This window comes from Ammodytes marinus (assembly GCF_949987685.1).
Source record: "Ammodytes marinus genome assembly, chromosome: 17".
In the NCBI taxonomy this organism is placed as follows: Eukaryota; Metazoa; Chordata; class Actinopteri; order Uranoscopiformes; family Ammodytidae; genus Ammodytes; species Ammodytes marinus.
Window position 1 is genome coordinate 10,059,963 of NC_137221.1, and position 21,867 is coordinate 10,081,829.

The 21,867-nt window shown below is 44.5% G+C and overlaps 1 protein-coding gene across 2 annotated transcripts in view; it reads left to right on the top strand.

Moving 5' to 3' along the window:
- The window catches only part of ash1l (ash1 (absent, small, or homeotic)-like), a 31,384-nt gene that overhangs the window by 1,698 nt on the left and 7,819 nt on the right, over positions 1 to 21,867 (top strand). For both annotated transcript variants that reach the window (XM_080045566.1, XM_080045567.1), the window contains exons 3-19: positions 2,512 to 3,321; positions 4,342 to 8,758; positions 11,556 to 12,243; positions 12,419 to 12,604; positions 12,712 to 12,806; positions 13,334 to 13,407; positions 13,556 to 13,601; positions 13,832 to 13,940; positions 14,103 to 14,309; positions 14,470 to 14,616; positions 16,077 to 16,185; positions 16,349 to 16,498; positions 16,888 to 16,955; positions 19,738 to 19,904; positions 20,067 to 20,219; positions 20,418 to 20,472; positions 20,908 to 21,040. In XM_080045566.1, coding sequence (XP_079901692.1) covers positions 2,713 to 3,321; positions 4,342 to 8,758; positions 11,556 to 12,243; positions 12,419 to 12,604; positions 12,712 to 12,806; positions 13,334 to 13,407; positions 13,556 to 13,601; positions 13,832 to 13,940; positions 14,103 to 14,309; positions 14,470 to 14,616; positions 16,077 to 16,185; positions 16,349 to 16,498; positions 16,888 to 16,955; positions 19,738 to 19,904; positions 20,067 to 20,219; positions 20,418 to 20,472; positions 20,908 to 21,040 — 7,413 coding nt within the window. In that variant the 5' untranslated portion in view covers positions 2,512 to 2,712. The remainder of the gene's footprint in view (positions 1 to 2,511; positions 3,322 to 4,341; positions 8,759 to 11,555; positions 12,244 to 12,418; positions 12,605 to 12,711; positions 12,807 to 13,333; positions 13,408 to 13,555; positions 13,602 to 13,831; positions 13,941 to 14,102; positions 14,310 to 14,469; positions 14,617 to 16,076; positions 16,186 to 16,348; positions 16,499 to 16,887; positions 16,956 to 19,737; positions 19,905 to 20,066; positions 20,220 to 20,417; positions 20,473 to 20,907; positions 21,041 to 21,867) is intronic.

A 21,867-nucleotide genomic window follows, 5' to 3' on the forward strand; every position in this document is an offset into this window, starting at 1 on the left:
TCAACCACGTTTTTTGCATAACACAAGGGGGTACCTAATTAATATGTTCTAAACAAATTTAGTGCACTGTATTTTTAGCTATTGACATCCCTGAGCCGCTACAGAGATGAGGATGTCTCCATGGTGCTAGTCTGACTGACACCTGTCATTCAGAATCCGATCCAATTTATTGCACCCTTCACTGCAACTAGGCGACTAGCTACTGTTTACCTTACAGTTTTAAACACTAAAGCCGCCTTCTTCGTCTGAGGTCAATTGGTGTGTTACATTTGGGTTAGAGCACTTAAGACGTTACAACCTAATTGTAGTAGTAGATAGTAAAGGAATTCGGCTGCTCTGTACCAATGCCGATGGAGTAAAACGTCCTGGAAATGACATGGCGCTCTGAGGGCAGACGCCAGCCCCCATGTGAATGGTGAGGGGGGTTGGGAGGTGGGCGGGTTGGATACTATTGCTATGGCCAAAGGGAGATCAGCAGTTATGAACAACGTGTGCAAAAGTGAGAAGGGAGCAAAAGGAGGGAGGGAGCAAGGGGGAAAGAAATGGGAGGGGGCGCGGGAAGTTGTTTACTACGTTCCTGCCTGCTCTGCCATTTCTGAGCTTGTCGGCCTGATTATTGATAAGGCTATTTAGCCTGTGTTTTTCCATTTTATTAATATCTGACATCTCTGCTGGTTTTACACACCTGTCTTTCTACTTAGAGCTCCTGGTTGTTACTCTGAAATGAAAGCAAACTGTATTACAGACTGACTGAAATCTCTTCCAACACTAGTAGGGCCGTTATTGTGTTGTTTGGTGGTATGACTATAAGACAACCCTAAATGACTGTAGTGTAGTATTAACTGCTGTGTAAATACAAAAGTACCTCAATGCTGAATATGAAAATGATATGCTTTAGTAATAAGTCTTATGAGTCACAAATTAAAAAGCGATGTGGCCTACTATCAGATCATTTACACACTGAAGTACCAGTAAATGACTTGGCTTAGCTTGATAGAGTTGAGAGGAATGTTTTGACTCTGGGAGATATAGACTTGTGGCCGTAGCCTTTAACAGAATTAGGTAGCTACTTCAGTGGCTTATTTTATGCATAGCTGCTGTCAGCCAGCGGAAGCCGCTTTTATCTCTGCAATCGTTTAGTATAAAAGAATGAGGGGAACATTGTCAGTCACTCTGCAAGAGAAGGACACAGGGAACAGATTTTTGAGTGAGGGGGTGGTAGTAGTAGTGGTGGTGGTGGGTGCAATGTGTTTTCGATTAAAGTAAGAACACACAGTGACTTAAGTTTGTGTGCTGTTACTACTTCTTTCCAAGTTTGCAAAATAGAGTCAGGAAGAGGACAGAAACGCTTAAAGAAAAACGGTGAAAGCACACAGAGATTGATGGAGTGTTAAAGAAAAGAGGGCGGTATGATTTGAGTTTGGTATGTGTAGAGAGAGAGAGGGGGGGGGGTCTGCAGTTTTTTAGGCGAAATGGAGTGACTAATTGAAGTAAACACAGAGAAGAGGGCGTGGGGGAACTACAGGCAGGACTCCAAAAATTGCCTGCTTTTCAAAAAAAAGAAGATATTTGTACTTACTGTTTTCCACATTTGTAATCCAAAACAAACATGGTCTAAGACTCAGTGTATTTTAGATTATTCCTGTGACATTTTACTGCTGTGACGACTTGTATGACTTTCCTGAGGCTCCATTAAGTGGCTCCTTTAGTACTCTACGCTAATGTAGGGTGCGGAGAAACCGCCGGCACATAGACGCTCGATCACTCACTCTTAGTTGCTGCCGGCGATGGCTGGGAAAGGCGGCCGGATCCTCTTGTCTACTCCCAGAGGGCCCAATGTGCTGAGGTCACAGTTCTGAATTGCCTCCAAATGACTTCGGCCAGAGAAAGCACCTGCTTGGGGGTGAATTCGCATTATATCAATCAGTGGCCATAGGGAAGCTGTGGACAACTTCATTGAATTGGCCTGTCCTCTACAGAGCACAATTAAGAAACTTGCTGATGCGTTTGCCACTATCACAGCAGCCCGTTTTCACTGCAGCTAATGAGGGGAACTTAAGGGATTGCTCATTTGGCATGTTACCCTGTAACACCGCAGAAGGATGTGGCAGCACTGTGGGATTAACTATTGATTCTGGACTTCATTGGCTATGTAGTGCTCAGGTGGACAATTCAGAGTCCTTGAGCCTTAGGTTACATTTCTCAGGTAGAAGAGCTTCGGCTGAGTAAATAGGTCACAGATTGTTAAAAGGCTGAGAGAACGAACACACCATAAAAAGTCACCCAGACAGGAGGAAGGACAGACACCCTTTAACCAAATAGATGATAAACATAGTTGCCTTCCATCCTCTTTCCCCCCATCATTCATTTAAAGACATTTTTATACTTCTCAGTTGCAGGGCACTGTTTAAAACTGTCAATGTTTTGTGTTGCTGTGACTTATGTGGAATTTCTTTTTGCTCCTTTCTTTCTTTCTCTCTCGCCTTGCTATACCTGTCTTTACTCCTCCAGTTGAAGGACGGAGAAAGAGGGCTGGACAGCCAGGGAAGGAAAAGAAGCTGCCTAAACACAAGGAGAGCTTCACCTTCACCGTTACCCCCCCCTCCCCCTTTCCCCCCTTCACCCCCTATCCCATCCCCTGACAAAAAAAACTTAACCCGAAATCCACAACATCCCCCCCTCCCCAGTAAACCTGCGCACCCCCTGGTTCTGATGGATTCTAAGATTCAGGTGGGAACTGCCACTCCACCCCCTCTCCTCTCTGGTGCCCCCACAGGGGAGCGTGAGAATGAGGAAGGGGGTGGAAATAAAGATGAAGAGGAGGAGAAGAAGAGGGACAGAGAGAAGGAAGGAGCTGCCACCGTCGCCGCTGGCACAGGAGGGGCGGGAGCGAGCGGGCCCGGGGGCGCTGGCGGCGACCAGTCCCATTTCTCCATCAAAGAGAGCAGCCTGTCCGAGGGCAACGTCAAGCTTAAGATCGGCCTTCAAGCCAAACGCATGAAGAAGCCCCCCAAGATTTTGGAGAATTACGTGTGCCGACCGGCCTTCAGGGCCACCGTACGGCATACGGGGCCCAGAGGAGGCGGTGCTCGTGGGAAAGCTGCGGGGGCTACAGGTGATGGGCCAGGCGCTAAGACCCAGAGTCCTTCACGTGGCAAGGAAAAGGAAAAGGAAAAGAGTCCCAGTGTAACCAAACAAGCCCCATCATCTTCATCAAACGCCTCTGCTAAAGCTCCTACGCCACCTCCTCCTGCCCCTTCTCCTGTCAGCACTACAACCCCGTCGCCATCCCAAGTGAATGGGAGTGCTTCAGCAAAAAGGGTAAGGAGGGAGAACATAGTCAGTATGTTAATGTTTTTCAGTAATGGATTTACAATCAGGAATCAGAAGCCTTTATTGGCATTGCATTGGAATACAACACAATTAGTTGTGATGCATTCCAACATTAAAAAAATAAAAACCCAAGACACAGGATATTCAGTGGGATACAAATGCAATAAATATAAAAATATAAAATCATCTACATTGCAGCAAAGTGCTCAGTCGATGGCAAAACTGCAGTAGTACAAATTTTTGATTTATTTTTTGAGATAAGAGGGAACATTCAGTATTGACAGCCAGCATGCGACAATACATTGTCATATTATTATTATTATTATTATTATTATTTTGTATACATGTACCTTACATCCTTAAACTGTTATTAGTCGGTCGTCAGGAAGGCAGTGGTCCACAACAAGGGTTACCCCCAGTAATCATCATATTATTGCACAGATAAAGAGCGGAGCATAAATTGTTCTTTAGTCTTTGTGCTCTCTGTCGGCCTGTCTCTATTCATCATGCACTGCCCCCTCCAATATCCCTCCGTCTGGTTCGTCTGTCCTCTGTCTGTGCCCCGCTATGTCCTCTCCACCCCCCATCACTGTATGACCCCTCTCTCTAGCTCTCCCTCTCTGTCCCCAATCTGACCCCGATAAGTGTTGTTGAGTTGAGAGTAACTTCCCCCATAGGCATGCCTGGGAAACGGCAGTGGACAGGCAGTCTTGTCAGTTAATTGCAGAAGTGGTATAGCAGCCCTTATTTGATTAAAAGTTATTACTTTTAGCTTGTGCTAGGTACAATTGCGTTAGCATAATGGCTGCTCATAATTTTGACACATTTGTCATTCAATAACAGATTATGTCTTTACATTACTTAAGTGTACATACATTTACAGACACAACTGTGAATATATGTAATATGGAAATTGGACAGTTTATTTCTTAAAGTTAATAATTATTCTCAGTTACCTCCATTTAGTCCTTATTAATCACTTGCCATTTTGTATCTTTTTTTTTGCAGGGTCCACCAAAGACGGATTGCAAGTCTGATACAAAGCCAGACACGAAAGCAGCCACCACCACATTTGACCGACCCCTTAACCTCCACCGCCCTCCCCCAGACAGCAAAACGCATTCCTCCGGGAAGAAAACACCGACTCCACAACCCAACTCCCGGACATCTTCTCCACCACTACCTGCATCAAAAGAACCCAGCTGTGAGGGTGTTAAAGCTCCTCAATACACCTACAGCACGGATAGTCAGAGAGACAAGGACAAGGGTGTTCAACATTTGGGAGCACCCACAGTCACTGAGAAATTAGCTCAACTCATAGCAACTTGCCCACCATCAAAGACCCCTAAGCCAGCCAAACCTTCAAAGACTGACCACACTCCTCCTCTCCCAAGCTCAGGCTTTATGGCCCCAACAGCCAAGCAAAGAGACAGGGCTATGGCCAATAGGAACACCTATTCAAGAATGGTACACCTTTCACCGCCACCTCCTGTGTCACGACCACCTGGTCGGCCCTATGGTTCAAGGAACAAAGACAGTGCTATGGAAAGTTCACCCACCCACACGCCACTGAGGAAGGAGGAAACCGAAGGGCCTGGCAAAGCTAGTAGTAACAGCGGTAACAACAAGAGCAACAGCAGTAGTCGAAGCAACAGCCCAGCACTCACCTATGGTAATAACCGACTATCAGACATGTCAAAGGACAGCAACAGTGACAACAGCAACAGTAGCATTTCTAAGCCAAAGTCACGTCAAGCTAATTGCCTACCCCACAACACATCTTCGCCATCTTGTCCCATTTCGTCCTCTTTTACCAACACAGCTGAGCAAAGGACGGTGAGTGCAGTGAATCACCTGAGCTCGCCTGCTCCCTCACAAGCACATCACGCACGAGAGAGTCCTGCCTTGGCAGAGGAAAGCAGTGCAAGTGAGTTGGAGCAGGATAGGGACAGCCCCAGAGACTTAACCAAGTGCCCTCCTCCAACAGGAACAGGAAAGCCAGAAGGCAAAGACAAGGGGGCTAGTAATCAGTCATCGCGAGTTGAGAGGGGGAAGAGCTCTAGTCCAAGTCAGCGCAGTCCCAAACGGGATAGTAGCCGACCTTGTCGGACCAGCAGTCCCCCTGAGCCTTTCAGACAAAGGGAACTTTCTTCACCAGAGCCAGATGATGGTGATGAAGGCTCACAAACGCCTCTTAGAGATGATTCTCCTGACTCGTCCCTGGACTCTCCAGCAGAGCAAGACAGCAAACCCCTTAAAAAACGCAGGGGAAGGAAACCCCGCTGGTCCCGTGTTATGAACAAGATGCAGAATCAAAGAGCAGACCAGGAGAGTACCTTCGAACATAGCAAAACCATCTTGCCTTTTTCTTCAAGCTTGCAAATGCTGACACCGCCAGTTAAAAGACCTGTGGGCAGGCCTCCCAATCCAAATAAGGTCAAACCAAATCCTGTGCCACAAAGTTTACCATCACAACTGTTCTCAGTGTCACTCCAGCCTAAGAAAAGGGGAAGGCCAAAGTCGAAAATGCCAAGGTTAGATGCCCCAGCCCGTGGGTGCCCCCCTAACAAGCTGGCCCCCTCCAAGGTCTTCTCATCATTGCTGAAGTCCAAAGAAGAGCAGGACCCCCCTGTTCTTCACCCAGAGGTGGACCTGAACCCCCCTAAACCAATGCCTAGAAAACGTGGTCGCCCCAAGCGCCTTCCTCCTACCTTACCCCAGGAGGGTCAGCCCCCCACGTTAGATCCAGAGGCAGAGGACATGGGAGAAAAACGTTTCAGCAACAGAGGAAATGGGCAGCTTATCATGAAAACTATTATTGGAAAGATCAATAAAATGAAAAGCATGAAAAGGAAGCGTATTCTCAGTCAAATCTTGTGCCCAAGACCAGATGACCCCCCTAAAGGAACCACCAGCGGGGTGGTTGGCTCTGTACAAGCTGCAACCCAATCATTATCCTCCCTGGCTGCTTCTTTTGGTGGAAAACTAGGGCCACAAATTAATGTCAGTAAAAAGGGCACAATATACATGGGTAAGAGGAGAGGCCGTAAACCAAAATCAATGGCTAATGCAACAACACCACCACCAGAACCCTTCCTATCCCCAAACACCATGTCACCTCTCCATCACCATCAATCACAGTCCCATCACCAGCACCAGTTCTCCTCTTCTGAGGTGTTTCCCTCCCCTTCCCTATCACAGTCTAGTGGAGGCCACAGTCCCATCAGCGATGCCAGCTTTGTTGAGCCAGGCTCAGTTCACTTTGCAGGTCACTCTCTCTATTCTAACCCCCATCATAGCCACAACACGTTCTCCTTTCCTCCCCCAACCTTTTCTGCCCCTAATCCTCGCAATATAGGGCTGGGCTCGATGTCCTCATCTATGGCCATGGCAGCTTCTCAGAAAAAGTCATCTTGCCGTGGATATCATCACCACCACCACAACAACCATTACAGGCAGCACTACAATTATCACAAGCTTTCCCCTCCCAGGCCGCTCCATCCCACCTCCCCTGCCCCCCTTAGTGAGCTAAAAGAAGCCACTCCGTCACCAGTCAGTGAGTCACACAGTGAGGAAACGGTGCCCAGTGACAGTGGTATAGGAACGGATAATAACAGCACCTCTGACCGTGGTGAGAAGGCCGGCAGCTTGGGTGGAATTGGGATGCCTCCAGGTATGGGCAGTGGATTATTAATGCCCGGTGTCATCGGTCCAGCTATGGGTCCGGGGGTAGGCCTTAATTCCAGAGGCAGGCGGCGGCACTCCGCTGTGCTTTTGGAACATCCCTCGCCCTCTCCATCACCTCGAGGTGCGAGGTCATCGCCAGATCCCCGGAGAGCTCACCCAGCAGCTCCCGCCTCCTCCTTACTGGGACACAAGGAGAAACACAAGCACAAGTGTAAACGCCGTAGCCACGGTTGCCCCGGCTACGACAAGCTAAAGAGACAGAAGAGGAAACGCAAGAAGAAGTACTTGCAGCTGCGGTCAAAGCGTCTCGACCCAGACTTTCTCGCTGAGCTGGATGAAATCGTCGCGAGACTCAGTGAAGTACGGATAGCACACCGTACCACAGGGCACCGGCTAGGCAGTGGAGTAGGCATGGCAGGGGGGACGAGTAGAATGCCAGGAGTGGGGAGCAGGGCCAGTGGCGGGATGGGAGGCCCAACAGGGCCTCCTCCACATCACTATGTCCACAGAGACCTCCTGCCGACAATCTTCAGGGTGAACTTCGGCAGCTACTACTCCCACCCTGCATACTCCCATTGCGACCCATTGCACTATGTTCGTAAGCCAGACATGAAGAAGAAACGGGGGCGGCCTCCCAAACTGAGGGAGTCCATGTCCGACGTTCCTTTTGTACCTGGGCTTGGATTCCCACTCCCCAGTGGAGGCTTCTATCACCCCTCTTACGGCGTCCCCTACTCCTCTGGGCCTCTGGGGTTGGGCTATTACAGAGGCTACCCTCCAGCTAGCGCTCTGTATCCACACCCACACCACCAGTCACCCCACGCGGCCTCATCTCACCACTCTCACCACTCGCCGTCTTTCCCCCCTCCTCCCCCCACATCTTACATGCATCATCACCACCCTTCGCATCTCCTGCTAAACCCCTCGAAATTTCACAAGAAAAAACATAAGCTGCTTAGGCAGGAGTTCCTGGGAGGAGGACGGTCGCCTGTCCTGTACCCACCAATGTCCTCTGAGCTCTCCTTCAACTGGCACCACAAACACAAACACAGACATAAACACAGAGAGCGCTGTGCTGAGGAAGACATGGAAGAAGCAACAAGCGGAGGATCAGGGAGCCGTGCCGGTGCAGGGATTCCTGACGGTGGAGCGCCAGGGAAAGGAGAGCGAGCTGGTAGTATAGGAATGGCTGATTCTTTACAACGATGCCGTTTTGGAAGAGACAGCTCCAGCCCCAGTGGCAGCAAGCAAGCTGCTGCGACTTCCGCCAACTCCCCTTCTTCTTCCTCATCCTCATCCGCTGAAAGGTACAAGCGCAAAGAGAGCTCCATGTCTTGCCTGGGCCCTTCTAGGCTTGCGCTGGGTAGCAGCTCAAAAGGCCATCACCCAGTTGAGTCCTGGTTCAAGATGGGCAGCTCTAAGGCAGACTATTCTAAGCTTCCGCGAAGTCACCTGGCACCTGGCCAGGGTCCCTTCTCAGATGGACGTGCTGAAGATCCAGCAGGCTGCTCAGACAGCGAGGAGGATGAGGAGCCTCTAAGCCCCACGGAGGATGTAGAGCCTGGAGCCCACGATTCTCCAAATCTTACAAATCTCTTTGCCTCCGCTCTCACCCGCACTACGTTAAAAGGAGGCAGGAGCAGAAAGACTGAAGTTGTTCCAGAGAGCTCCAGTTTCTCCCGCATGGACCGGCCGATGAGGAAGGACCGCTCAACATCAGCAGAAAGGAGAGAGTTAGGTAAGTCTAATCTGGTTGATTTAAAAAGGAAACCGTATGAATGGGCTGCCTGCAGCAAAGCAATCACTGATATACAGGTTACAAGAGCATCTATCTTATTTGAAACAAAGGAAAGACTGTAATTACCAGTAACAATAGCAGCAGGGACCTATTTGCATTTATTTGTTCTAGGACATCTCATTCACTGCATTAAATCCGTAAATCATTCATGTAGCCCTGTTAGCTTTTGAGTTTGATTCAGAGCAGAAAATCATTTGACCCAAATTTAATGTGGCATTGTTGAAGCTTATTCTAGTCAATTGTGCACCAAATTCATTTTGTGGCTGAATATGATTGGTTACTGTGTGCTGAGCAGTAAGGCTTGGCAAAGTTATGGTGAAACTTGCACAGTTTGCAATCAACTAAATCCAGCACTGTATTTGGGCAGTAACTCTTTCAGATATTGCCATATGGCACAGCATGGGGGCTCTAAAATCATGCTTGATCTCAGTGAAGTGAATCTCTCGAAAATCATCTATACTGCTGAGAAATGGTATAGTGGTGGTTACACTAACTGGAGCCAGCCCCACCTCAGTCGTGGTTAGATCAAACAACACTAAACATCTCCGCTATCCCCCATCTGTACAAATAAATACTAAGAGGAATGAGCTGCTAATTTTAGTGAAAAAAGTCCCCTTGAAAGACACCGTGACATCTCCTCATGCACATATTGTCTGACATTTGGAAGCTCTTACTAGTGGTTATGGGCTTGGCAAAAAAAAAACATGCGTGATGACTTAAACTGGCTCCTCTGTGAGTGAGGATGGCCGCACTTGGCCACAGTTGATATAGCATTCCTGCCTGGAGCTAAAGGGGTGGAGTGTTTTGTTAACATGCTATATTTAGTAGACATTTCCCTCAAAAGCCCACAATGCAAGGCCTAGCCCTCTGCTTCAGTAAAGCTAGCACCTGGGCTGTGCTAATGTTTCTAACGCAAGACTGTAATGGTCTCTGACTTCATCAGTGTGACTCAAACATCCACTAGTAAGACTGATATGCTTACAGCTGTGTGTGTGTGTGTGTGTGTGTGTGTGTGTGTGTGTGTGTGTGTGTGTGTGTGTGTGTGTGTGTGTGTGTGTGTGTGTGTGTGTGTGTGTGAAAGCAGTAGTAGTATGGGTGTTTGTATGGGATTTAAAATTTAAATTTTGGAGTCTGGATAACGCTTGTTGTTAAAATAACATTTTGTCCAGATCAGTAATTATATCTCTTCAAGCTCCCCTGCTTGTCCGTACTTTTTGTGCGCGCTGAAATAAAATGTGTGTTAATACACACCGTAGCAAAATGCCCGTTTACAGATCCTAGGCTGTGAATTAACACTGTTTTTTTTCAGCACACACACACAGAGTACGTACAGGTTGTGGATATGAGGAGGAATTTGCTGATTTTGACAAAAATGATCCTGACAAGCAACATTCTCCAGAATCACTGACTCCACCTTTACCCAGTGTTTATGTGCATGTTAGTTACTGAGAAAGTAACCTGTTTGGTCCCTGTTGAGGCAGTATGGCACAGATCAAACCTTACATGGTAATCCTGGATTACAGCTCAGGGCTGGGGGTCAGCTCGCGGTCGCAGACTGCATCGTGAAGGTAGAGGAGGAGAAGGGTGGGGACTGGGCTGGCACACAAGACAAGTGGGGAAGGATGAAAGTAGATCGATGACAGAAGAGAAAAGGTAGAGAGTGATGTGGGAAAAAAGACCTGGAAGGGAGGCCAGAAACAAGGTGTAGAATACAAGAACAGGCGTGATTTTGTAGAAAAGAAAATAATGCAAATATGTGTTTTTTTTCAACTACTGTTACCCAAGCCTTATTCACACTCCATACATAATAACTATGACCACATATCAAGCTGTTCACACACGTGGAAATAGGGCAGGGGTTAGCAATGCTTAAATCTGTTGCCCACTCTGATGAGCTAGTTAATCAGCCATGAAACAGACCTACCCGGGTGACTTAGGTTACATACTGTATGTGGGTTCCCTAATCTCACGAAGGCTAATCTTTGTGCGTCACTTGACACGAGGCAACCCCCTTATTTGAGCCTGGACTCATGTCTGACACATAAGGATGGTGTTGATAGAGTCATACCAGTACTAAAACTAGTAACGTTTAGATGTGTTAAAGGTGTAGTCAGTAATTCTGGAGAATGCTTGTTGTCAAAATCAGTTTTTGTCAAAATCAGTGAATATCCTCACAATCAGCTACCTGTCCGTACTGTGTGTTCGGGAAAAAAAATTCACCTTTAATCTACAGTAATGAATTATTCTTGTTACCGTTGTTCTTTTGCATATCTTGTTTGTTGTATCAACATGCCAACTTTCCACCATAGCCAGGTGTTCAGACACTTTTGCCATATTTAGTATTCTTTTGAATGTGTGGCATTTCCTTTTAAAATCCAGTTCTATCTAAAATTAAACATTTGCATGACATGGGTGGGTTGACATGATTAGGCAATGAACAATGTTTGAAAAAAAGATTTTGAAATCATGGCCGTTAAATATAGTTGGTTGTATTGAAGAAATATACAGATGCAAACAGACAAAGTTTGATTAAAATAACAAACTAAAAACACCTAGATTTGAACCTCTTATTTACACTCCTTGTTATGGAAGCATAATAGACAAAAATCTTAAAATCGACCAGACCTTGTTTTTGCCTACAGTGTCTCTCGCCTTACAAATACTACAAATGTTTGCTGTGTGATTTCATACGTAGTGCTACATATGCAGCATTCATTTTTTCATTTTCTTTGCCTAGGGTCCTCAGGTATCCAGTCGAGAGGTGTTGCTCTCCCTACGGCTGAAGTGCTCGAAGGATCCCTGCACCACCGGCAGCAGCAGCATCACCACCACCAACCATCTCTGTTTCACTCCCACGGCTCTACATCCTCCTCCTCCTGCCTCTCCCCTTCTCAGGACTTTTGCCTGGACGCCTCTCTGCTGCACCACTCCCATCGGGCGCAGCCATCCAAACACAGCTTGCACCACGTCAACAAAATCCTACGCGCCAAGAAGCTGCAGAGGCAGGCTCGCACAGGAAATAACGTGGTGAAGAAGAGGGGCCCCGGACGTCCCAGGAAACACCCGCTACCCTCCCCTCCACCATCCCCATCACCGCCACCAGTGGTCGAGTTAAGTCAAAACCGGCACAGAGACAGAGACAGAGGGGCAGAGCGGCCAGCAGGGGGCAGAGAGTGGGAGCAGGAGGACACTGTTACGGATGCTATCGAGTCGGTTGTCCAGGGCCAGCATAGAACAGGTCAGAAGAGGAAGCACTTTGAGAAAGAGGGGGATGAGGAAGATGATGAAGAGAAGGATGGGGAAGTGGGGGAGGTGGAGGAGCGATTGCCGGACAGAGAGGAGAACCTGGAAAACTTGGTGGCAAGGTCCACAGCTGGGACAGGAAGAACCTGGCTTACCCAGGACGAGCTGCAGCACTTTCGCGGGTAAGCAAATCTTCTCCACCACACTGTTGCATAATAACCACCTTAAAGCCTCAGCTGTGGGAAGAGACAGAGATTTACAGCGAGTACTAATGCAAGGATTCAACGCTCGTGTATAAAGCTACATTCATTTAGTTCAGTTTGTCACTTGAAACCAAGTCATGGTTTCTATTTTTAGCCCAATGGAAAGCAAGCCAGATGGCCCCTGCTCCCCTGAACGCCCAGCCACCATCTCCGGGGAACAAGCCCCGCCCATGCCCATAGCCGTACCCGTACCCAGCCAACGGGAGAAGAGACCAGCCAGACCTCCAAAGAAGAAGTTCCAGAAGGCGGGACTTTACTCCGATGTGTACAAGACTGAAGAGTGAGTCTTAAAACTAAATCTTGCTTTTACCCTTCTGATATCAATGTTTTTTTTAGATATCATTTGACCATTTCCGTACCCCCCCCAAACCCCCCCCCCCCCTGTAGCCCCCGGAGTCAGCTTCTGCAGCTAAAGAAAGAGAAGCTGGAATACATACCTGGGGAACATGAGCACGGATTGTTTCCATCTCCCATTCATGTTGGTGAGTCTCAATTTGGATCACTTTTTTTTATACGGCATCCCTCTTTATATTTATTTAAATTATTTTCACACATCATTCTTATTTACTACCAAATGAATTGACTATTCTATTAAAAAGTTATTTGTTTTCTGATGGTGTTAAAGGTAGATTACATTAGTCATTAGTGCATCAGTTTCTATATGACCCCAGTAGTGCCATCAGTATGTCAGAGTGTTGCTGAGTGAAAGCCACAACGGCTCTTTTCACTTAAGTCAGATTTGAGGGCTTCTGTTGTTACTCATCAAAATGATTCAGATAACTCAGTAGACCTGTTTCTAGGAACTGGACCCTACTTTTCTCAGTTCGGTGTTCAGCTATGATAAAATAAAAACAACCAAATGTTTCATCAAGTGGTCCAACTTCTCATTTAAATACATTATGTGAATATAACTGTAATTTATGGATATGGTCAGAAATCATATCCTCCTTCATTTGTTTTAATTTTATTTTCTCGTTCCCCAAATTTCCCCTGCTTTGTTTTATTTCAGGGAAGTACCTGAGACAGAAGCGCATTGACTTCCAGTTGCCTTATGACATCTTATGGCTGTGGAAACACGATCAGGTGATCAATCATGTTGAGCTCGAAGTGTTTTCAAGGGGTTTTTCATGCTCACAATAAATTACTAATGGCTAGTTTCAGAAGGTACAGCCCCAGTAAAAGCTCACAATAGTATTTGTTTCTATCTAACCGTTCTGTTTTTGTCTTTCAGCTTTACAAAAGGCCAGATGTCCCCCTTTATAAAAAGATCAGATCAAGTGAGTATCCCAGTTTGTTCCAGTGATCCAGCCAGAATGTAATTCATCAACTTATTAATCAACTTATGTGCGTTTTGCTATGTTGGTTTCTGTTACTATCGTAGTCCTTGTTATCAGTTATCTGTAAAACAGGAAGTAAGAAATATTTGTTGTTCCCACTGCTAGTGACACTGTATGAGAGCGTCATTAACGGTAAATGTGCAAATGGTAATCCATCATTTGTGTCACAGATGTCTACGTGGATGTGAAGCCTCTCTCTGGTTATGAAACGACAACATGCAGCTGTAAACCTCGCGATGACCCGACTGAAAAGGGCTGTCTGGATGAATGCCTGAATAGGTAAATGGCAGCTTTTTAATAGCTCTCCCATTGGTTAATACAATCCCATTGTCGGTGCTGTTGTTTTGAAGTTGTTAATGAAACTAGAAGACTAGGGGGAAAACATAGTGTCAAGACAAAAAGAAAAGCAGCCTTATTTTACACTTTTTTCAATTTCCACAGGATGAGTTATGCCGAGTGCTCTCCCAGCACCTGCCCGTGTGGCGATGTGTGTGACAACCAGCACATCCAGAGACACGACTGGGTCCAGTGTCTGGAGCGATTCCGTGCCGAGGGCAAGGGATGGGGCATCCGCACCAAGGAGTGCCTTCGCTCTGGACAGTTTATCATCGAGTACCTGGGAGAGGTGGTTAGCGAACAGGAGTTTAGGTGAGTCACTCAGGTCAAGTACTAGACAAAAAAATATCTGTTAGGTGGCAGACTTTCTGTCCGATTCACGTCCTCATTCTAGGACTCAATGTCTCTTGACTTGTAAATTAATGTAAACATCTGTTTTTATCTCCCCCCTCTCTCTCCTACTACATTTCAGGAGCCGTATGATGGAGCAGTACTTCGCCCACAGTGGCCAATACTGTCTGAACCTGGATAGTGGCATGGTGATTGACAGCTACCGAATGGGCAACGAGGCACGCTTCATAAACCACAGCTGTGATCCCAACTGCGAGATGCAGAAGTGGTAGGTGTCATGGCAGCAGTTACCTCCGTATGTCCTTGTGGTGTTTTTGGGTTCTCACCAAAGCCCAGATTTGTCTAAGCCTTTTTTAGCGTGAGCATGAGCAGTTGCCACATGTCGAGAGATGTTACGAACAGATAATTAAGCTTTCTGATTTTGTAATACAATAAGAGTAGGGTTTACTTTTTAAATTAGCAGTTATTTAGTTAAATTACTTAACCTTAAGGTACGGATAAATAGACCCAGCATATTGCAATTTTGGGTTGCCCTAGTTTGGGTATCTAATACAAGCTCTAAAAGGAACGCTTGTGGCAGGTGCACTTCATTGTAAATGAGAAAGCACTGCTTCGAAACCCCAATCTTATTAATGTGGTTGTGTGGTAATCTGATGAGATCACCTCAGTCAGTCTCTGCCAGTGTTCATGAGACCTAAATGGCTTAAAGGCCTCGCACCGTGCCAAAACAATTCACTGCTTTCCTGAGGAATTATTCTCACAGCACGGCTAAGTCCACTGCAGTTTGAGAGGACTTCCTGTGCCTGACTTTTAGAAGTGAAACCTTTTTGGGTTTTTTCTTTAGATGTGGTTTGTATGGGGATTCTGCAACATGTGTCACCACAGTTTAACCTTCCGATGGTTTGATTGTGAACATCTAAAGAGAGTGGACTATCAAACTGTAACCTCTGCCCTCCAACATAGACCAGTTTATAATTGAGGGCACTGGGCTGTATCTCAGTGTGTGTGTGTGTGTGTGTGTGTGTGTGTGTGTGTAATGTGGAGTGGCCGTACTGAAATAAAAGACTCTACGAGGATGGAGGATTTTCAGCACAAAGCCTGACGAGTCATCCATCTTGTCAGAAGAAGAGAGATTACATGCAGCCGGGCCTTAGATACAGCTGTACTGCCTGAAGACAATGCGCTGAACCAGCTTTTTTTGTTATCCCCTATAGAAGGAATAAATTATCAAGGGACTGGAAAACAGAGTAGGGTGTTTTATTCTTAGAAAGAATGTCGGAAAGCTGGAGTACTTCGTTCGGAGAGAGGGGAGAAAATTAGGGAGGGCAACATGTTGAGCGATTGCCAAATCCAGCAAAGGAAAACCCGGACAGTCACCTTCTCTTTTTGTTCCAATTTTAAAAATGCCTTAAGTTAATTGTAACTCTAACATCTCTAGTTTAACATTGTCTGAAGTCAAAGCAGAAGTTGGCCTTCAAAACCTGACTGAAGGGAGAGAAACCTTGAGCTGAGAATGATGTGCTTTTCCATTACTTTTGTTGGATTCTTAATGGTCTTTTCAGCCTGGTGTTTGTCGCAAAATAACACTAGTGAATGTGTTTGGAAGTTACTATCTTTACCACAATATTAACCTATCTTTCCTTATATAATGCTGTCCTTTACTATAGTTCCTTTCAATGTGGTTTATTTTACAAACATTGACTAAACTCTGTGACTTCTCTGTCTTAGGTCGGTGAACGGGGTATACAGAATTGGCCTCTTTGCTCTCAAGGAAATCACCAGCGGCACGGAGCTCACCTACGACTACAACTTCCATTCCTTCAACACGGAAGAGCAGGTGAAGCACAAGTGGTTACTTTTGACCTCCTCATTGAATTACACTCTGGATAGTTCATCTACATAGCTGTCATTGTCGCTGCTTGAATTCTGACAAAAACCTTTTTGTAAAACTCATTCCTTTTTCTTTTTTTTTTGCCCTTCCTTTTTTTTCTGGTCCATAGCAAGTGTGTGAGTGCGGCTCCGAGACCTGCCGGGGCATCATCGGGGGGAAGAGCCAGCGTATAAATGGCTTGCCCGGGAAAACAGGAGGGACTCGGCGGCTCGGTCGACTCAAGGAGAAAAGGAAGTCCAAACACCAGCTCAAGAAAAGAGTAAGTGATACAATACTTACAAATACTTTAAACGTATGTTGGTTTTGTTTGATAAAAGCAATCATTCTATTGCCAAACACTTCCAGCTATTGCCTGGTTGATAAAAGAGTTGTCCAAGTCTAGCAGCGTCTTATGAAATATCAGGTGTGGTATGTATGTAGGGCATGATGTGTCCGTGTCCCAGAGGTTCTCTTAGTGGGCCACAAGACGTCTAAAAAAGAAACTCGGAATCCCTTTCAGAGCATACTTTTGAATAATGGCTCAATGGCACGACCTGAAATGTACATTGTATCATGGTGTTTCTTGGTATGATTTTTGGCAATGGAAAACAGGAGGAAGTTCATAAGCTAGTGGGCATTCCAGTTTATTACAACTGTCTTTATCTTCAGGAAGAAGAGGCGAGTGACAGCAACAAGTTTTACCCTCATCTCATGAAGCCCATGTCCAACAGAGAGAGGTAAACACACACACACACACACACACGCACGCACGTACGCACGCAGTACATAAGAGAAACAAAACTGTAGAAGCAACTGATAAAGGATTTTTATACACCGAGATACCACATAAATATGTAGCTACTGATTACACTTATTGAAATAAAGATTATAATATTAGAATCACCTTTATTCTTTACCGGGTATGTCTCCTGGGATGAGGTTCTTGGGCTAAATGATCTTGTTGCAGCATATCACCTATTCATAGTACTTTAATTCTGCTCTAGAATCATCTTTTCCTTTGATCAGCCCTAAATCTAAAACTAATTATTCTAAAGGGAGACCTTGGATTACTGAAGATCTGAAGAAACATAAACTCTAAAAAAAATAAACTCTATAGGAAAGCTATTACGAACTCCACCCCTTCTAGCATAGACATTTATAAGAAATATAAAAACTAATTTATAGCTGATATAAGGAAAGCAAAAAAAAATGATTATGCAGTAAAATTCACTCAAGCTTCAAACGATATCAAGTCAACCTGGAACCTCATTAATCATTTGTTGAATCACAAGAAATCAGAAGCAACTGCACCTGCAGAGATGCGTGGGAAAGAGAGAATTCTCTCAAACCCTAACGAAATAGCTGATGGCTTTAATAATTTTTTTGTTAATGTTGGCTGTGATCTGCATCAAGTATCTTGGGTACAAATGAGAACCCTTGTAACTTGATTAAGGGGCAATATCCTCCTCTCAATGCCTTTGTACCTCCAACTACACAGGAGGTCCATAATATCATCATGGAATTAAAGAATTCAGCCCCAGGTCATGATGGCATAAAGAGCATTTTGTTAAAAGAAACCACTGATCATTTAATTCAACCGTTAACCCATATTCTTTCTTTATCACTCCAATCTGGAATTATTCCCCTCCACCTTAAAATTGCTAAAGTTATCCCGATTTTCAAAACAGGTGCTACTGATGATTTCGGAAACTATAGACCTATATCCATCCTGCCTTGCATCTCTAAATTATTGGAGAAATTACTTTATGCAAGAATATCCAAGCACTTAACTGATAATAAGATCCTATATGCTCACTAGTATGGATTCCGTAAAAAACATTCAACAGAGCATGCATTACTCCAGATAACTAACATAATTTCAACTGCTATGGACAATGGTGAGTTTGCCATTGGGATATTCTTGGACCTAAGCAAAGCGTTCGATACGGTTAACCACAGTATTCTGATTATCAAATTAAATAGATATGGAGTGGAGGATATTGCCCTGAACTGGTTTAAGAATTACTTAACAAACAGAGAACAATATGTGTCGCTTAATGGCTATTCTTCTACCAAGTCCAGAATTATACATGGGGTGCCACAGGGCTCAATACTGGGCCCTTTATTATTTTTGATCTACATAAACGATTTAGCCATGTCTTGCAAACATCTTTTTCCTGTATTATTTGCTGATGACACTAATCTCGTAGCAACTAATAATGACTTTAATTATTTGACTGTGTGTGAATGATGAATTATGCTCTATTGCCAAATGGTTTCTATTTAATAAATTAACACTTAATGTGAAGAAATGTAACTTTGTGATCTTTTGCAACATAAACAAGTCTTACCCCAAAGAACAAGCAAAAGTACTTATTAACGGATCAGAAATTATGCAAGTAAAGGCTACCAAATTTTTGGGAATTCTAGTTGACGAAAGACTTAACTGGTCAAATCACATAGACCTGGTTTGCAAAAGGTCCACGAAGATGATGGGCATATTAAGGAAAGTTTGTCCTTTAATTCATCCTTCTGCCCATTTAACTTTATACTACGTATAGTTTTTTGTTTCCCTTCCTGAACTACTGTAATCTGGTCTGGGCGGCTTCATATCCCAACCATCTCAAAAAATTATGTATTATTCAGAAGCGATTTTTAAGATTCATCTCACATTCAAACAGATATGCTCCGTCAGCACCACTTTTTATAAATTTTTATATTTTTCCAATTCACAAATTGAATATCTATCACATATGTTTATTAATTCACAAGTTTATTTACAGAAACCAAGATCTCCCGGAAAGCTTTCAGACTTTGTTTACTTATTCATTTCACATACATTCACATCGCACTAGACAGAGCAACAATAACAACTTATCTTTACCCTTTTCCCGCACATCACATCATCAATTTAGTATATATTATAGAGGCCCGGCTTTATGGAATGTTTTACCTCCCCTTTTAAGATCCATATCATCCCACTCACTCTTTAAAAAACAGCTTAAAAAACATCTTATCTTTTTGTGAATCTTCTAATCACCTCTTGTCCTCTCCATTGCTTTTTTTCTTTTTCTTTCTCATTTTTTCATTATCTTTTTCCATCTAATTTAGATTATTTTGAGTATTTATGTACCTTGTCTCCTTAATTTCTAGAGTTTATTTGTTAGCCTGAATATGAATTCATTGTGATTATTGATAGGGGTGGAACTCTGTACAAGCCCATTGGGCTTCGTTCCCTCCTTGCACCATTAATTGTTAATGTGTGCTAAATAAATAAACTAAACTAAACATTGGCCAAGTATTTGAATACATATTTGCTCTCAATGTACTTCTACGCAGTTAAAATAACAACTCTGAAGAAGCAAAGAACTATTATGGTGTAGAATAGTGTAGCGGTATTTAAGACTCAATATCCATCACAGAGAAAAGTACATTTGACATAATTATGAGTTGATGTTGCGCATGAACACTGACACATACACATGCTGCCTTCACACTCCCTTTGCCCTCAATCACCAGGAACTTTGTGCTGAAGCACCGAGTGTTTCTCCTGAGGAACTGGGAGAAAATGAGGGAGAAACAGGAGCTGCTGAAGAGAGAGGGGGAGAGAGAGAGGGACGCCGGCAGCCTTTCTATATACACACGCTGGGGAGGAGTCATCCGCGACGACGGCAACATCAAGTCAGGTTAGTGTTGGAGCTCAGAGGTTTGATGAGAATGTAATAGAAATTTGAGAAAGCAAGACATTTTTTTTTTTTTTAAGTATGAACATGTTGACTCATGCAACACCTTTTTTGGCAAATGTATTTTTATAACTGAAATGTTGTTGTTGATTGTGTTTTTTCCAGATGTGTTCCTTACACAGTTCTCAGCCCTGCAGACGTCGCGGTCGGTTCGAACGCGGAGACTCGCCGCCGCCGAGGAAAACACAGAAGTCACGCGCACTGCCCGCCTCGCACACATCTTCAAGGAGATTTGTGACATGATCACCAGCTACAAGGGTAAGTGTCTAGGTTGACAAATAGTCTGTCAGCACCAACGGAACATTCAACTTACTAGTGTAATATTCTGATAAAGTATATTGTTATTAGCCTCTAGCCTGAGCTGAACACATCTGAAAGTGTCTCTATGCCATTTTCTGATATACCCTGAATGATTAGGCACCATGATTGAGAAACGATTATTTTGTCTTACCTCAGATTCAGCTGGCCAGACACTTGCTGCTCCGCTGGTGAACCTCCCGTCAAGAAAGAGGTGAGAGTGTGTAAAAGCGGCAAACCCGCATTTCGCCTGCTTCATTAATAATGTTTCACTGTTTTCGAGACAGCAGAGTTACTGTGTAATCTGCTCTATCAGTGTACAGCACCCACATCTTGTAACAGCTTAATCTTCTGGGACACATATGAGCCGTGACAGCCAGCGCTTTGATTTTTTTGTCCAGTATTGATAGTAATCATTATGTTTCAAAACAATAGCAGCTCGCTTTGGCAACATGTAACTAACACGAACTTGTTCAGGGGTATGGTTTCCACTGGGCCACTCTTTAAAGCTATAGGCTAGTGGGTTTGTAAGCACACACAAGTTTTGAAATATTGGTAAATACATTTTTGAATTCTTCTCCAGTTTTAAAATGGATGTTTTCAGACCAGATTAACAGAGACTAATCCCGTTGTCTGTGTGTGCCATCAGGAACAGCCAGTACTATGAGAAGGTGTCCGACCCTCTGGACCTGAGCACCATCGAGAAACAAATCCTCACCGGCCACTACAAGACGGTCGAAGCATTCGACACAGACATGCTCAAGGTGTTCCGCAATGCTGAGGTAGATAAAACTCCCTTTTGCACAAACATGTTCACTGTCTCTCTCTCTCTCTCTCTCTCTCTCTCTCTCTCTCTCTCTCTCTCTCTCTCGTGCCATCACTTTGTTTGCATGCTCACTCTCTCTTTTATCTTGCTCTTTTTTTGATGTTAATAATAAACAATAACAATCCACCCCCTTATCCAGACATTGATACTAGTCACACCCTGTGCTTCTTGCCACGGCTTCTGTGTTTTTGTGTTGCATTAAGCCGCTCAAGCATTGCCTTGATAGTCTGAGCCATCAGAAAGTTTGAAGGAGCAGGCATGGGCGTTTTTTACACACAGAAGTATCGTAAACAAACTAAATTTAGTCCCCGATTCCTCTGATCAAAACACAGGTTTAGGTTTTCAGTTCTTCAAAAGGTTCCCCAGGGGAAGGTGCTATTGTCGAAACGCCTTGTGAGCTGGAGCCAAAGGATAAACTAACTGGAACAGGGAGTCAGATATTATTTTGAAAGTATTTGTGGCAGCATATTAGTCAAACCTATATTTGTTAATTCTTTATCAAACACATCTCCTCTGCCTGTCAGACTGATGTCAAAAACCAGTTTGATGCTCTGGCTACTGCAGCATCCTGTCTTAATAACAAATGTGAGTCTCTTGAGTGTAATCCCAGATTCTAAAAGCCCAATCAGTATCAAAAGGCCTCATCAAAATTATTTTTTAAACTGTTACTGTGCAGCTTTAACACAATCTTCCTTCCACTCAAATCAGCTCATTCCTTTCCTCCTGTCTTCACACGCACAAACACCTCCCAAGTGGCAGATAACTTCATGACTGCCGCACACT